At 37.9% G+C, this 15805-nt stretch overlaps 2 protein-coding genes across 3 annotated transcripts in view; one reads left to right on the top strand and one right to left on the bottom strand.

Moving 5' to 3' along the window:
- Positions 1 to 15805, bottom strand: part of LOC114291055 (ABC transporter C family member 12) — an 81426-nt gene that overhangs the window by 5647 nt on the left and 59974 nt on the right. Inside the window, 4 exon segments of the mRNA XM_082909623.1 lie at positions 11496 to 11617; positions 13408 to 14164; positions 15303 to 15371; positions 15374 to 15628. Of these exon segments, the coding sequence (XP_082765749.1) occupies positions 11496 to 11617; positions 13408 to 14164; positions 15303 to 15371; positions 15374 to 15628 (1203 nt within the window).
- The window catches only part of LOC145813725 (uncharacterized), an 80364-nt gene that overhangs the window by 17561 nt on the left and 46998 nt on the right, over positions 1 to 15805 (top strand). The window contains exon 4 of one of the 2 annotated variants that reach the window (XM_082909621.1): positions 4866 to 4933. The exons of the other annotated variant lie outside the window; for it this stretch is intronic. Coding sequence (XP_082765747.1) covers positions 4866 to 4916 — 51 coding nt within the window. The 3' untranslated portion in view covers positions 4917 to 4933. Of the gene's footprint in view, positions 1 to 4865; positions 4934 to 15805 lie in introns of those variants that run through there. 2 annotated transcript variants of the gene reach the window in all.

Here is a 15805-nt window from a genome sequence, read left to right as displayed (position 1 = left end):
ACAGCTCACACACCCCTTGTGCCATAGCTCTAAACTCAGCTTCTGCACTTGACCTGGCAACTGCATTCTGTTTCTTACTCCTCCAAGTAACTAGGTTGCCTCTAACAAAGGTGTAATACCCTAAAGTCGATCTCCTATCAGTTACTGATCCAACCCAGTTAGCATCTGTATAGGCTTCTACACGAAGATGATCATGCTTTGAAAAATAAAGACCCTTACTAGGAGCAAACTTCAAATACCTCAAAATTCTCATGACAACCTCGAAGTGAATCTGATGACCACACTGACAGCAACAACAATATTAGGACGGGAGTGAGATAGATAGATGAGCTTACCCACTAATCGCTGATAGCTCCCCTATCAACAGCTGCTTCCCCTTCATCATTCCCCAGTTTCTAATTAGGTTCTAGTGGAGTGTCACAAGCCTTACAGCCATGCATCCTCGTTTCCTTCAACAGGTCAAGCACATACTGCCTTTGTGAAATAAATATCCTATCTTTTGAGCAAGCAACTTCAATTCCCAGAAAATACTTCAAGCTCTCCAAGTCTTTGATTTCAAACTCACTCGCTAAATATTTCTTCAACAGAGGTATTTCTTCACTATCATCACCTGTAAGAACTATGTCATCCACATAAACAATGAGCGCTGTAGTCTTACCACGTGAGGAATTTTCACAAATAAAGTGTGATCTGTTTGACTCTGTTTGAAGCCATATTTAAGCATAGCCTGAGTGAATCTCTCAAACCAAGCCCTTGGAGACTGTTTGACACCATAGAATGACTTCTTAAGTTGACATACTTTACCCTCTATCTGATGATCCTCAAAGCTAAAGGGAATGTCCATATATACCTCTTCTTCGAGGTCACATGAAGAAAGGCATTCTTTACATCAAATTGATGAAGTGGCAATCTAGATTAGCTGCTAGAGAGAGAAATACTCTAACTGAATTCATCTTAGCAATGGGTGCAAAAGTCTCCTGATAGTCAACGCCATATGTCTGAGTGAACCCTTTTGCCACAAGTCTAACCTTGTAACGCTCAATAGAACCATCCGTTTTGTGTTTCATGGTATACACCCATTTGTATCCCACAGATCGTTTGTCCTTAGGTAACTCAGTCAATTCCCAAGTGCCATTCTTCCTAAGTGCTTTCATTTCCTCAATCATGGCAAGTTTCCACTCAGAGGTAGCAACAGCATCCTGAAAATGGTTAGGAATGCCAACAGAGGAAATATTTGACACAAAAGCTCTATATGAGGATGACAAGAGAGAGTAGGACACAAAATTTGAGATAGGATGTTGAGTACAAGATCTCACATCCTTTCTCTTGGCAATAGGAACATCAAGATCAATAGGAGTATCAAGATCAGTGAACTCAAGAGATTCAAAGTTACCTGGACTCTCATCAAAAGCAGGAGATGGCAGTGGATGAGCAAAAGTGGTCTCTTATATCCAGTCAACTTTATGTCTGTCTTTATCCCTGACATAAAGTTGCCCTTGCCCTTGCCCTTCCCTATCCTTGGTGACATTGGGTTCTGTAGTCCCAGTAAGAGGTGGTGGGGCAAGAACAATTGGTTCCACCATAGGAATCACAAGAATCACTTCACACCAAGGCTCCCCTTAAAGGGAGGACTGTGACACCGAAGAGGACAAGAAATAGGAGACTCAAAAAAGGTGACATCCATGGATACAAACCATTTATGAGAAGGAGGGTGATAACACTTATACCCCTTTTGAGTAGGAAAGTACCGAAAGAAAACACATTTGAGGGAGCGAGGGTCCAACTTACCACGAGTAGCAGAGTGATTATGGACAAAACAATAAATATTTTTGGAGGAATAGAAAACAAGGACTCAGAACCTAGGAGGACTTAAAGGGGAGCTTGTTTTTGCAAGACCTGGGTAGGAAGACGATTAATAAGATGGGCAGCAGTGAAAATAGCGTCGCCCCAGTAGGATCGAGGCACACTCATAGAAAAACACATGTACCAAGCCATGTCAAAAAGATGACGATTCTTGCGTTCCGCCACCCCATTTTGTTGAAGGGTATTGGTGCAAGAGGTTTGATGGATAATGCCATGGACAGAAAAATATTGCCCTAACCTAGAATCTATGTATTCCCTCCCATTATCAGAATGGAAGATTTTGACAGTGGCTGCAAACTGAGTACAAATCATCTTATAAAAATTGTGGAACATAGAGAAAACCTCACTGTTGTCTTTCATGAGATACACCCAAGCAGTACGAGAAAAATCATCAATAAATGTAACAAACCATCGATGACATTTCATAGATATAACACGAGATAGACCATTAGAAGCCTGGCCAACGGAAGCGGAAGTAGAATTAGGTGTATCAATGACACTAGACTGGTGAGCCTGTGGATGAGAGCTACGTCCTCTAGACTGGCTTGACTGACCTCCCCTAGAACTAGACTGATCACCTCGACCCCTAGATGGAGTTCCATGAAACTTCCAACACGTCTCACGAGTATGCCATGGCTTTTTACAGTAATCACAGAATATAGATTCCTTAGTGGCAGACAGAGGGATGGGAGTCAGGCTGAGGCCATCTCTAGGGGTAGACAATATTACTGAGCGCTCAGTAGAGACAAGAGACATCATAGTAGACCAGCGACTCTCCTCATTTTGTACATAGGCAAATGCCTCCTAAAGTGAAGGAAGAATGTCTATACTTAGAACCCGACTGCGAACGCGATCATACTCCACATTGAGACTGGACAGAAACTTGAAGACCTATTCCAATGCAATGAACTTCCTATACCCGACTGAGTTAGCAATGCAAACAGGCTTATAGTCCTGCAGGTGATCAAGGCATTTCCAACCGTTGGTGAGGAAGGTGAAGTACTGAAGAACCGTCTGCTCCCCTTGAACAGAGCTCTCAATAGAGTGACGCCACTCAAATTCCTGTGAGAAATTTCCTTTGCGGGAATAGGTGGTAGCCACAGCATCCCAAACATCCTGGGCAGTCTCCATAGACGAGTAGCTCTCGCCAATTTCTGGTACCATCAAATGAATAAGCCAACTGATAATCAAAGAGTTAGTAATCTCCCATTGGTCATAACCCGGGCCAGTGGTGTTGGGTGCCTATATCCTGCCATCAACATACCGCATATTCCCTCTGTTCTTCAAAAACATAGTCAAACTCTGTGACCACGCTAGATAGTTCTGACCATTAAATAGAGAGGTGGTGATTTTAACACTAGGGTTGGGGTTATTAATTATAGTTGTACGTATAATGAAACTCTCACTCCTAGGTGTCTAAGAAGTAGTGGACACACTAGTGAAATCTGCCTTGGATACTGTACTACCAAACCCTCAACAGCACTGAAGGCGACCAACCAGGGTGATTTGCGAACCCTTGTGCGACCAACCAGGGTGGTTTTCAAGCCCTAGATTGACATCAACCCAGCTGAAACAACCTGGGTCCTTCTCGGCTGCTGAAGTGGGTTATCTCTAGCGGGTGATTGGTTGCTTCGGTGGGTAACAGAACTGTATGGATGGATGTAGATGGGTTTAGATTTTAGGGTTAGGCTCTGATACCATGATGATTTTTAGAGAATACCAAGATTAGAAAATGATTGTGATATCATCCTCTTTTTATATTAATAAATATTAATAATTACAAAGGGGCCCTAAGACATAGAATAATTACAATTGATAATAACCCAACAAATAATAATAATATTTTAACAGTAACCTTGTACGATTTTTGCCACACTGAATAAAGCCTTATGTTCTAATCAAATAAAAGGAGATGAGTTCTGTAGAGGTATAGAACCTATAGAAGTCCAAAGAAAGAGAGAAAGGAGGAGAAAAGAAAGAAAGAAAGAAAGAAAGAAAGAAGGGAAAAAGGAAAAGGTTAAGAAAAATCAACCAAAAACTCAACCAAGAAGTGTTCTAAGGTATGAATCCATCCCTAATTCTTGTAGTAAACGCTCCTAACATCTAACAATTGGAAGAAACTAGGATCAATTTGGTTTAAAAATGGAGAAATATGTAAAAGAATAAGAAAAGTTAAGCTAGGTGAGGAATTAAAAAGAAAGTTAGGTATTCATCCTTGTTTGAGATAGTTTATGGTGTTCTTGATGTATTTCGACATCTACTTTTGGTTGTTTCTTTGGTTTTGGTGAGTTTGGTGGCTGAAATCCTCGCTAGGAAGAAAGAAAGAGATAGATTGCATGAAAAGAGAGTTTTCTCAAATACTAGGAAAATTTCAAAGTCTCAACCTTGATTCTTGAAAATGAAGGAAGTTTTAATGTTTTTGATTTACAAAACAATCTTATTTTCAAGTTTTTTGAGGATTTTGCATGATTTAGATTAAGTTTCACAAGCCTAGCTCAAGGAAAAATGTAGGTAGAACACTTAGAACAGGGCTGGATTTTTCATACAGCAAGTTTTTGTTTCAGACTGCTCGAGCAGTATGAAGACTGCTCAAGCGAAGATGTTGAACTCTCAATACTTTGAGTTTTGCAAGTTGGTTAAGTTTGAAGAAGTCGGTTAACCGCTCGAGCAGTTAGGGCACCGCTTGAGCGAACATGAGAGGGTCCTCAGAATCTTGTTTGCAGGCCTGTAATTCTGGGGAAATCATTTCACTGCTCAAGTGGTGGAAAGTTCGCTTGAGCAGACTGACCAAATTTAGCAAGTCCTGAACTACTTTTCACTCATTTTTCTCTCTTTGGATACTTTTATACATGTTTTAGACCTGGACACAAGGTTAACATAATTAGAAACCCACTTGAATTATGCATAAGTAGAAAAGAGAACTACTAAATCATACGTTTAAGTGAATATAAGAAGCTTACAAGTTATCTAGTATTTCAATGTTTGTTTCCTGTTTCGTATAGGTCAAGCTTGAAGAAGTCTATACCCTTGTCTATGGAGCCATTTGTGAGTAGTAGTATAGTAAGTTGTGCTTCTTAAAAACTATGATTCGAAATGCAAACGTATGGTATGTTTATGAAAGCTAATTATTGTTTTGCTATGAATGAACATCATATATTTTTGTATCATGTATTAAGATGACATCTTGGAACTTGTTTGTTATTGGGAATCGTGCCAATAACCTCTTGCCAACTGAGCTTTTCGCCACCTGCTGTGGCACCTTGTATTTGATTTGAAGTGCCTTGAGAATGTTCGTCGCTATGTATATGCTTGCAAGTTAAGCTTTATTTTCATGTGCAAAGCTATATTATGTTCAAAATGATCACGTTCTTGGTTTCGATAAAATTTGTTAGTGTTCATTCATTTACCACTTTATTGTATTACTATTTACTGGGCAATGGCTCACCCCTCTCCCTTAGGTGAGAAGAGTTTGAGCACCAAGGAAAAGTTTAGTTAGAAGCCGGTTTTACGTTTCTTGTATCGGATTTGTAAAGTTATGTTGAGTATTGTATTCTATTTTATTATTTAGTCATTTAATAGTACAGATAATTATTCAAGAAGAATGTACGCTTTCATTTCATATAGATATTCACTGCTCTGAATGGATGTTCTAAATGGACTCAATATAAGAAATTAAAGGCTTACACACTCTCTTAATTAATTTTGCCCCAATTATGTTAAGAGTCCAACTTGTTTTTTGTTTAGTAGGCCTTTGGTAGTCAAGAACTATTGGCCGGTCATTACACGATCCTATTTGGGGTGGGTTGGGGTTGTGACAGTAATTTACTTCTCTATTTATAGCTGCCTAAAAGTGTTGAGAGAAAATTGGGACAAGATCTCTAGTTGCTTCTTGAAAACCAAGGATCCGTAATTGCCTCTTTGACCAAGTCTAACCCTTTGTTTGTTGCTATGGATAGACCAGGGTGCAACTTCTACGAGTTGACCCAATCATCATTTGAGTGTAAGTTTCTGAATAAACTTGTATATTTCAATGCGTAAAATACAAAGAGTACAATTTGATTTATATAGCAATCCTAGACCTAAGACGAAAATAGGAAACAATAAATCTAATATTCTCATACAACCCCCCCCCCTCCCCCCTTCTCAAGCTTAAGGTGTTTTAGAAGAAAACACGAAGAGTTTGTCAAGAGAAAATCGAAACCGAGCAGTAATGTGAGTCTTGGTAAAGAAATCAAGAAGTTGCAGCGTAGATGGATCGAACGGAAGCAAAGTTGAGCCAAATTACAGATACTGGCCGACAAAGTGACGATCAATCTCAATGTGCTTCATGTGCTCATGAAAAACAATGCTATGAACAATTTGTGTAGCATTGCGGTTGTCACAGTAGCGAGAAGTCAAAGAGGATTGAGGAACAGTTAAATCATACAAGAGACAACGAAGCTAGACAATCTCAGTAGTGGCATGGGCCATAGCACAATACCCAGCCTCGACAGTAGAATGAGCAACAATAGTTTGTTTCTTGCTTTTCCAAGAAATCAAGGATCACCAAAAAAACATATAGAAACTAGAAATGGACTTGCGGTCAATGACATCACCATCCTAATCAAAATTAGCATAGGCTACCAAATCTAAAAAAGAAGTGGATGACAATAACAAACCCTAAGAGATAGTAGCTCAGAGATAGTGGAGGATTCAAACCAAGGCTGCCTAATGCATGGAACGAGCAGAGACAAATTAGATGATCACATGAACAACATATGAAAGATCAGGACGAGTGAGAGTTAAATAGACCAAGGAACCAACAAGCTTGCAATATGAGGTAAGATCATCCATTGGGACACCAACAGTATAATGAAGCTTTACATTAAGCTCAATTGGTTAGTATCAGTGAGACCGACACGGTGAATAACTTCATTCACATACTTGGTCTAAGCCAAAATAACTCTTGGGAGAAAAAACTACCTTAATAATACTAAGAAAATCCGCAATGGGCCCAGATTCTTAATTTCGAAGGTGCGGAAGAGAAGGAAGAGTGGAGGTAGACGGGGATAGTTGGGAAGTAGTCAATATATGCTAAAGCTGAGTAAATTGAACAATCAAGGAAGCCAAGTCAGGATCAAGAGCTAGAGCAGATGCAGTATAAGCTTCGGGAGGCCGAAAAGTACTCAGAGAAAGAGCGCAGAATTGGGTCTGAGACTGCTGAGAAGACAAAGCAAGCAGACGTCCCTTCTTGGGACAGTCATACTTCCAATTGCAGCAGATGTGTAGATGGGGTCGACAATAGTAGAGGCTGAGTACAAGCCAAGAAGACAGATGGAGATAGAGCTTGACTGGCCGTCTTGGGAAGAGTTTCCTCTGACAAGAGCTCACGAACTATAGAATCCACAGAAGGGAGAGGAGAACGGTTAAGAACTACACCAAACAACGTTCCTCACGAAACTGCAAATAAGCATCAAGTACCTTAATGCTAGATGGTTACATGAGGGCTAGCTGATCCCAGAGACCCATTATCTCAATGTAGAAATCTTGAATAGACCGATACTGCTAACTAGCACTCTGAATGGCTGATTGCAACTCATACCGCTTGAGAAAGTTAGACTGCTGATAAACTCCCAGTAAATAGTTCCACACCTCCTTAGTAGTAGTGTATTTGAAAAACATCATCCCAATACAACCTTCCATAGAGTTCTGAAACTAAGTCAGAACTTGGGTGTTGTCATAATCCCAAGTGTCATAAGTAGTTAGATATCCTTCATTTTTCAAATTCGATGAACGAGAAATAGAACCAGAGACATACCCTAATTTTTTTCGACCGAGAAGAAAATTCTTCATAAGCCCAATAAGCATAGTTGACAGCAATGAGTTTGCAACTGATGGCTTGAATTTTGTTGTCCGACATCGTAAGAGTGGTAGTAAACAAAGAGTGTAAAATCTCTCAACAGGGGCTCAATTGAAATTAGACCTACAAATGTGGCAATTTGTAATAAACTAAAAACTTTACCAATAGAGTCAATATTTGTGGGTCAATCAGGGGTCACAAACACAGAGAGACCACACAAAGAGATAATCCCAAGTCGGCAAGCCAGATGCGCTAGATGCAAGAAGCAGAGGTGAGACACGGAGGTCATGAACACCAGATGGGTGGCGATTTGAGGCAAACTGTTGTGAGGGGTCGTGATTCAGGGGCTGCGAAGCAGACAGGTCACGAGGTAATGAGCTTCAAATATGTGAACAAGGGTTTGAGAACAAAGGGGTTGAATCAACATTCCAGTATTGGGTGGGTGGCGATTCCGATGAGATCGGAGGTTGATCCTAATTTTGATATGTGCAAGTTAGGAGGATCAAAAAAGAGGTTGAACGAACAGAAAACACGGCTAGGGTTTTCGCACACGGCTCTGATACCATGAAAGTTTATGAATAAACTTGTATATTTCAATATGTAAAATACAAATAGTACATCTGATTTATATAGTAATTCTAGACCCAAGACTAAAATGGGAAATAAGAACAAATCTAATATTCACACAATCAATCTAATATATTTACACAATCAAGCTAATATTCTCACATTGAGCCCCACGGGTTCACCCATAACCACCACTCTTTTATTTGTAACTTCATGCCACGTGGCGGCCTCCTATTTATAGCGATCTCGGGTTTACCCTTATTGTACAGTGATCCGGACATGTGTCCGTGGATGTTGGTAGTTGGTTATTATCGTGTTTACATTCCTTTTTCATCATATTTGAGTTATAGGATGTGTTAGGCAGGTTTGTTACAGGTTGGTTGTGTTCGGGAGTCTAGTGTTGCTGCCCAGAATTTTGGACCTTCGCTCGAGCGAGGAGTTGGTCGCTCGAGCGAGAGTGGGGTTCGAGTATGGTGGGTCGAGCCAGAGTGGCTCGCTCGAGCGAGCGGTTGCACCTGGTTCTGGACCTGAGAGTTGCATTTCTTGGCTCGAGCGAGCTTTCTTCGCTCGAGCGGTCTGGATTTTTCTTCGCTCGATCGAGAACTTCTTGGCTCGAGCGAGAGTTTTCTGTGTTTGGTCGCTCGAGCGACCAAGACTTTGCTCGAGCGAGCGTGTTTTATATCAGCGGACAGCAGCGTCTAAAACATCACTTTTTCACTTTCTTTTTGATCCAAAACCCTTAATCTGACACTCTCTCTCTCTAAACTTGCACTCTCTCTAAGATTTGATCTCCCTAGGGTGTGAATCTAGCCTAGGGCCTTTGTTAAAAAGATAGAGGGTGTTGAGAGCTTCGATTTAATCTGAAAAAGTTTGGATTTGGAGCACGTTGATCTTCGAGTTTTCATCTCCTTTTTGGCTAAAACTTCAAGGTAGGGATATCCTACTCCTCTCTATGGGTTTTGTCTTTAAATTTTGGTATTTTGAGATGTTGGGCTTGGTTTGGTAATTTTGTGAAAGTTTGGGGCTTTTGTGTAATTTTATAAAAGTTGGGGTTTTATTCATAATAAACCTAGATGCATGTTTGGCATAGAAAAATGGAATGATTGTTAAATCATTGATGAAAATGGGACCTAAGGGTTGAAATGTTAATTATGGGAATTGACCTAATTACATTGTTTAATTAATTGGGATAATTAATTGAGAAGAATGAAGAAATGAAATGTTGATTGAATATCCATTGTGTATTTACTTTCTGTATAGAAATAACTGCTTTGGGCTATCGGTGGAGGATAGTCGTGATTGTTGTAGACAAGGCATGATGATTAGGCAAACTGAAACTAATCAATGAAGTGTGTCATGGAATTTGACGGTTGATAGAATACATTAATTGTATGTATTGGGTGATTGTATATAGAACCAATGTGTTTGTATACGTTATGTGTAGGGGATGTACTCCGCGGTTTAGGGGAAGATAGGGGATGTACCTCTAAACCGGTTAGTGTTGAGAGAAGATAGGGGATGAACTCCGTAGATACAGCTCATATGCTTGTCTAGAAGTGAAGATAGAGCTTATATGCTTATCTTTGTGATGTGTGGATATAGCTCATATGCTTATCTGTGGATATTGTTAATATACATATCTATTTATGAATGTGGATATAGCTTATATGCTTATCTGAATGTGGGATATAGTTTTTATACATATCTGTGGAAATGATGAAAGAGCTAGCATGCTTATTTGTTGAAAAAGGGGAAATGAAAAGTAATTGGGACTTGTAAGTCGTTTGACATAAATATATGATTTATGTGATTGTATCAGTGTTGGCCATCTATCAATTGCTAATATTTTAGGCATTGTTCATGGTTGGTTTAGTGTATTTCTACTGGGCTGTGGCTCACCCTATATGGGAATATCATTTTCAGGTGCAGGAAACATGCCACCTCCAAGGACATAGCTGGGAGGCTAGTAGCGGGCATACTTTGTTGCTTAACTTTTGATGTATTACATGTAACTTCAAGCCAAGGGCTTTTTGTGTAAACGAGTTAGTACTCTTTGTTTGTAACCAAGTGTTAACTTGGAAAGCTGTAAGCCTGTAAGGCATTTTGTTTTGATGTTAACATGTAATACTTATGTAATAAAACTCTAATGAATAAAAGAATGTGGTTAGTTTATATGTCAATGCATGTCTTATTTGATGGGTTTAATGTTATTATTTTGAGGGCGTTACACTATTGGTCGTGCCAAATAGGGTACAAACAAAAACATAAGCTTTGAGGTCTCAAACTTAGAACCTTATCCATAGAAGCTTGGATTTTGACCACCAAGCCATCACCTTGCTTTGTTTAGCTATGGCAAATATAATTTATTTATTACATTATGCCCATTTTGTCTAAACACAACTTCAATTAATTTGACTACAAACAATATATATGTATAAACTTATATATTTGATTAACATATATGCTATGTTACACGAACTCTTCAATATAAATTAAATACTTGTGTAGGACACACGACACTTAGACTAGGGTATGGGATATGTGTCGGATAATTTTAATCAGACACTTCTTATATAATTGTATTTAACACTATTATTATGAACATATTATTGTATAATTGCTATAAATGCCTTTTTGACACTATAAATTACTTACAACACTATTTTATCTCACATACTTGATTAAAAATATAAAAATACGACATTTTTTTGCCGAGTCCACGTATCCTTAAATTTGTGGTTTGATGAGTCTGACCTCTAGATACATACCTACACTTGACACCCATACCTGAGTCCATGTAACGTAGCATATATGTACGTTAAAATATAAAATAATTAATGTTTTTAATGCTTATATTTTTAAATTTATTTTTAATATATTTATGAGATAATTATGACATCACGGTTCGATTTCGCTTGACTTGACGTTGAACTAGTGACCCTTGACCTGGTACCTTTTCCGGTTTGTCGAACAATCCATGGCTTAGAGCATTGATCTAGAGTATAGAAAATGCATTGAACAAGAAAAAATCAAGTTGTTCATGCCTACAACCTAGACACTTTAAACATTTGCACTGATCACAAAAAGAGAAAAACAAGATTATCAGTACGAAGATTGAATCTCCTTGCGTGAACACCTTTTATCCAATATCTAGTAGCATTTAGGTAAAAAAAAAAAGGTAAAAAAAAAAAAAAAAAGATTGAGCAAAGAGAAATTAAGCTTATACCTCAGCATCCAAACCAAAAGCATTCCTTCTGATGACATCCTTTAGATGAGCACGCTCTAAAGCCTCCCAAAGGTCAGCGTCATTGTGTTCACTGAAAGGATCAAGATTAAATCGGATGGTCCCTAGCCAAATAAAATGAGTGTTAATTAGTCACTATTGGAAGTTTTTTTCACAACACATTTTTGTGACAAGGAAAAAAGGAATAAGTTACATTAACAAATATTAGTTTGAAAAATATAGTGGGAAGTTATTATAAACAAGTGTAACTTGGTATAGCCATAGAGCTGTACTCAAGATGCCTAATGGAAAGATTGAGGAGCACTGCAGACTATCAAACTATTTGATTGTCAATTTAGTTAACATAGACAATAATTTGTCATTGATCCAGACATTTCAAGATGAGACTTTCGTAAATTGTCAGTTGTTAAGTTATTGTAAATCCATATGTTTGATTACTTGACACTTTTTTTCCTTGAGTTTGTGCATATTCACATATGCCTAGCTTGAGTGGTATCTATAATGGAAGGCCTTCCATCAAGGCCAGCCCTGAGATTTTTGGGGCCCAAGGTGAAATCTTAAAATTGGGGCCCTTTATGTATAAAAAAAACTATTTATTCAAAATTTTACCTTGAAGGTGTATAATGTATATTCAAAGTTACTTTAATGTGAGCCATACCTAGAATGAATGAGATATATAAATATATTTTTTGAGTTAATTTTTAAGAGTATAGTATTAATGTATGTATACATAATCATTAAAAAAAAAGTTGTCGAAAAATGGTAATTTAGTACTCGTAATTTTTTTTAACTAATCCCACACCCTTTCATCAAATGTTTATTAAATCAATGGAGAATTTTTTATTTTATTTTTATTTTTAATCAAATTTGAATTTGATGAAAATTCAAAAAGATAAAGCATTGGAGATTTTTTTTTTTCATCAAATTTGATGAAAATGGAAATTTGCGGTAAGAGAAGTTTTTTTTTTTTTTTGAGATTATGAAAAAACTTTGATGAAAGGGTTGGAGTAGTTTAAATCAATTCAAGTTTTTCATTCAAATTTAGAATAAAAGTAATGAAGGGTGGTTGGAGATGCTCTACGGATCTTTAATTTCGATTGTGAAGTTAAATTAGATAATTTGGGTTGTAATTTTTAAACCCACAAATCTCATAAGAGTTAAAATTTGACAAAATTTGGGGGCCCAAGGCGGCCTTGCCTTGGGCCAGGGCCAACCCTGCACTTCCATACACAAATATATTACATAGCATCCTAGCATCCTTTTCATAGGATTTATGTGACAAATATGAACCGTGTGCAAAACTAATACCAGCCATGTCATGATTGTAGAACGTTTTTATGTCCTTATGTACAAAAGTTAACAAAAGAATACCATAAGCAAGAAAACGTACATGAAAATATATATTTGCCTGAGGTGGCATGATAATGCACAACCTAGCAAACAACCATTTCTTGTGTTTTCTATGTCATTATATTGCCCTCTACTAAGATGCAATAGGTAGACAACAGCTGCAACACCCACATATAGAAAAAGGTGATTGGGAGACTGCCAATAGGCAGAAGATAGTTAATTTATCAGAAGTATCTAGGGAATTTCAATATTCTACAATTATAAGGTAAGAAATTGAAATTCTAGAAAGAGTGTCAAGATCTTAGTTTTTCCTGAACCACAGGAGAGGCATTCTATTCATCCCAAGGCTGATATCAACTTGAACAATTTTTTAAAACCGAGGACAGAATAATACTGGACATATGACTTTTATGTTGAGAAAGTGCCAATTACGCAAAGAGGAAAGAAAATGGGGCCAATTCAAGAGAAATATAATAATTAAAAAAAATGTAAGGTATACTTGGAACTTATATTCTCTACAATCTAGTTTATGGACAATGCATACCTGAGAAAAGAACTGGTGATTGTGGAATAATACTCAAAACTTTACGCAGATCTGTCAACCCAAACTTTGCAACATCACAATCATCAATCAAGATTTTTCCTCTTTCCAGTTCTACAATCCGAAATAAAGCATTGACCATGCTAGATTTCCCGGCACCAGTCCTTCCTACAATGCCTACCTTCTCACTTGGTGAGATAGTGAAGGACAGTCCATGCAAGACAGGAGGAAGTTCAGGCTTGTAACGTAAGACAACATCTTCAAATTTAATCGATCCTAATGAAGGCCATCCAGGTGGTGGACGATGGCTCTCGATGATGGTTGGAGCCTCAGAAGGTAAATCTATATATGTGCCAACACGCTCAACAGCATTTAGACTGTTTTCAGCCCTACTTGCTTGTCTTAAAACATTACTCAGTAGATTAGTGATGTTTAGAGAATAACTAAGAAGCAAACCCATTGTAGATGCGAATGCCACCTGGTTTTCTGCTTTTCCATTCTGCATGACAGCAAAGCTTGCGGTAAACCATATTATGATGCCTCCCAATGTTTCCAATCTTATGGTAAGCCAGCGGTTGGAACTTATGTTGACAAGAGTGAATCTGATATTCTTATCCATAGATTTTCCATTAATGTTGGCCATCCGGTCATATGCTTTGTAGGCACGAATCGTTGACAAACCATTTAGTGCTTCTCCAAATTGTGCATAAACTGGAGATCTGGTAATGGAATCTAAGTGTTTTACTTCCCGGCTTGTGCTCTGCGAAACAGACGTATATATTGTTTGTAGTCAAGGGTTCAATTGACATGAAATGAGCAATGTGAGAAATATTTGATGATTTTCAATTTTGATATGACAAGCATATGTAGAAGCTATGTAAATGTTTGATTTGCAAAAAATACAGTATAAGGAATGGCTGAACAGATTTAAGATACTATCTCCATATTTTCTTATTTTATTTTGCCTTCCCTCACTGCACATTTCCCATGGCGACCAAAGATGTACCTCCTATTTTGATGAGGATCAGCCCCTAAAAATCTAAGTTAAAAGATGGAAATAGGGATAAGTTCTCTGATCAAGGTACTTTGGCAATTTCCCAGATCAGGGGTATTTCTATAATTTTTCAAACCCAGGGGTCATTCGGTAATTGTTTTATTATTTGGGTCTATATTTTTTGGGAGCTTCTATTTGCACACTGTACTTTGTCTCAATCCACACCATTTCTGCCTTTTGGATAATCAACTTCTGAACAAAAATCAATTGTTTGGATATCTAATACCGAATGGTGTTTTTGTTCCGAAGTTGATATTTGAAAAATTAATTTTTTGTTCGAAAGTTGATATCAAAAAGGAAAAATAATGTGAACTGAGAATTTTTGTGGTGTGCAAATAGAAGCTCACATGTGTTCTTAATTGGATTATGTTTGTGCTTTAATTAGTTTTGGAAATCCTTTTTCTAGTAGGAATTTTTAGGAAATCCCAAGTTCAATTTGAGAGGTTTTAAGCTGCTACATATGCTAGCCTAGTATAGACACTTTTACTGGTTTTGGCTAAACAAAATTTCTAACTCTGCCTGTGTCATGCTTAGTTCTTCATCTTTTACACAGCCGTCAAGCCTGGATAAGGAGGTTTTGTGTTAGCCAGCTTCCTCGTAACATGAATCCTAATATGAATAGATGAGTAAGGGCTAGGGCGTTTCCTGTAAGCGATGCTTTGTGCCTACATTCAGACATTTCAAAAAATGGACAAGGGGCGCTGCATCGGTGAAAAATAAGTTAGGTTCCCTGTACTTTTTTGAATTAGTTCAGGTAAAGAAGTTAGCTTAGGATTGTAGGTTTAGGCTATCAACTTGGAAACCAACAAATCAAAAAATAAAACAGAAGAGAAAGAAAACCAACCTGATAATATAGATAGGCTGCATAAAACAAAATCAGAAGTGGCATTATGGCCCAGAGGGAGATCGTGCTCTCACTATGCCAATCAGCACAAAAGTTGACAGAAGCTGCCAAACTTGGCTGAGAAACATATTCATAGAACTGGCAACATTGCGATCTATATCACCCACATCCCTTGCAAATCTGTTGATTACCCGCCCAATTGGATTGGTATGGAAGAATAACATAGGAGCTCTGAGTACAGACTGTAGCATGGTATCATGTAATTTTCTAGCCGCCTTAAGGCTTGATGTAATCAACCAAAAGGAGTTTGTCAGTGTCACAATCACCTGAATACAACACATGCAGAGTAAGAAACCTCATTTTCTATTTTCAACTAACATAGCCAGTGTGCATAGGCATTGTTGTGCATAACATATATACATGTTGTGTGTGTGTGATATTCTTTCCTACTTGGTTTTACTATTACCAACCAAGAACATAATATCTGGAAAGATGATTAGAAA

The sequence above is a fragment of the Camellia sinensis genome, chromosome 15 (assembly GCF_055761805.1).
Source record: "Camellia sinensis isolate YWXY chromosome 15, ASM5576180v1, whole genome shotgun sequence".
Classification (NCBI taxonomy): domain Eukaryota; kingdom Viridiplantae; phylum Streptophyta; class Magnoliopsida; order Ericales; family Theaceae; genus Camellia; species Camellia sinensis.
The sequence above is the reverse complement of the archived record's forward strand: the minus strand, read 5'-3'. Positions and strand labels throughout refer to the sequence as shown.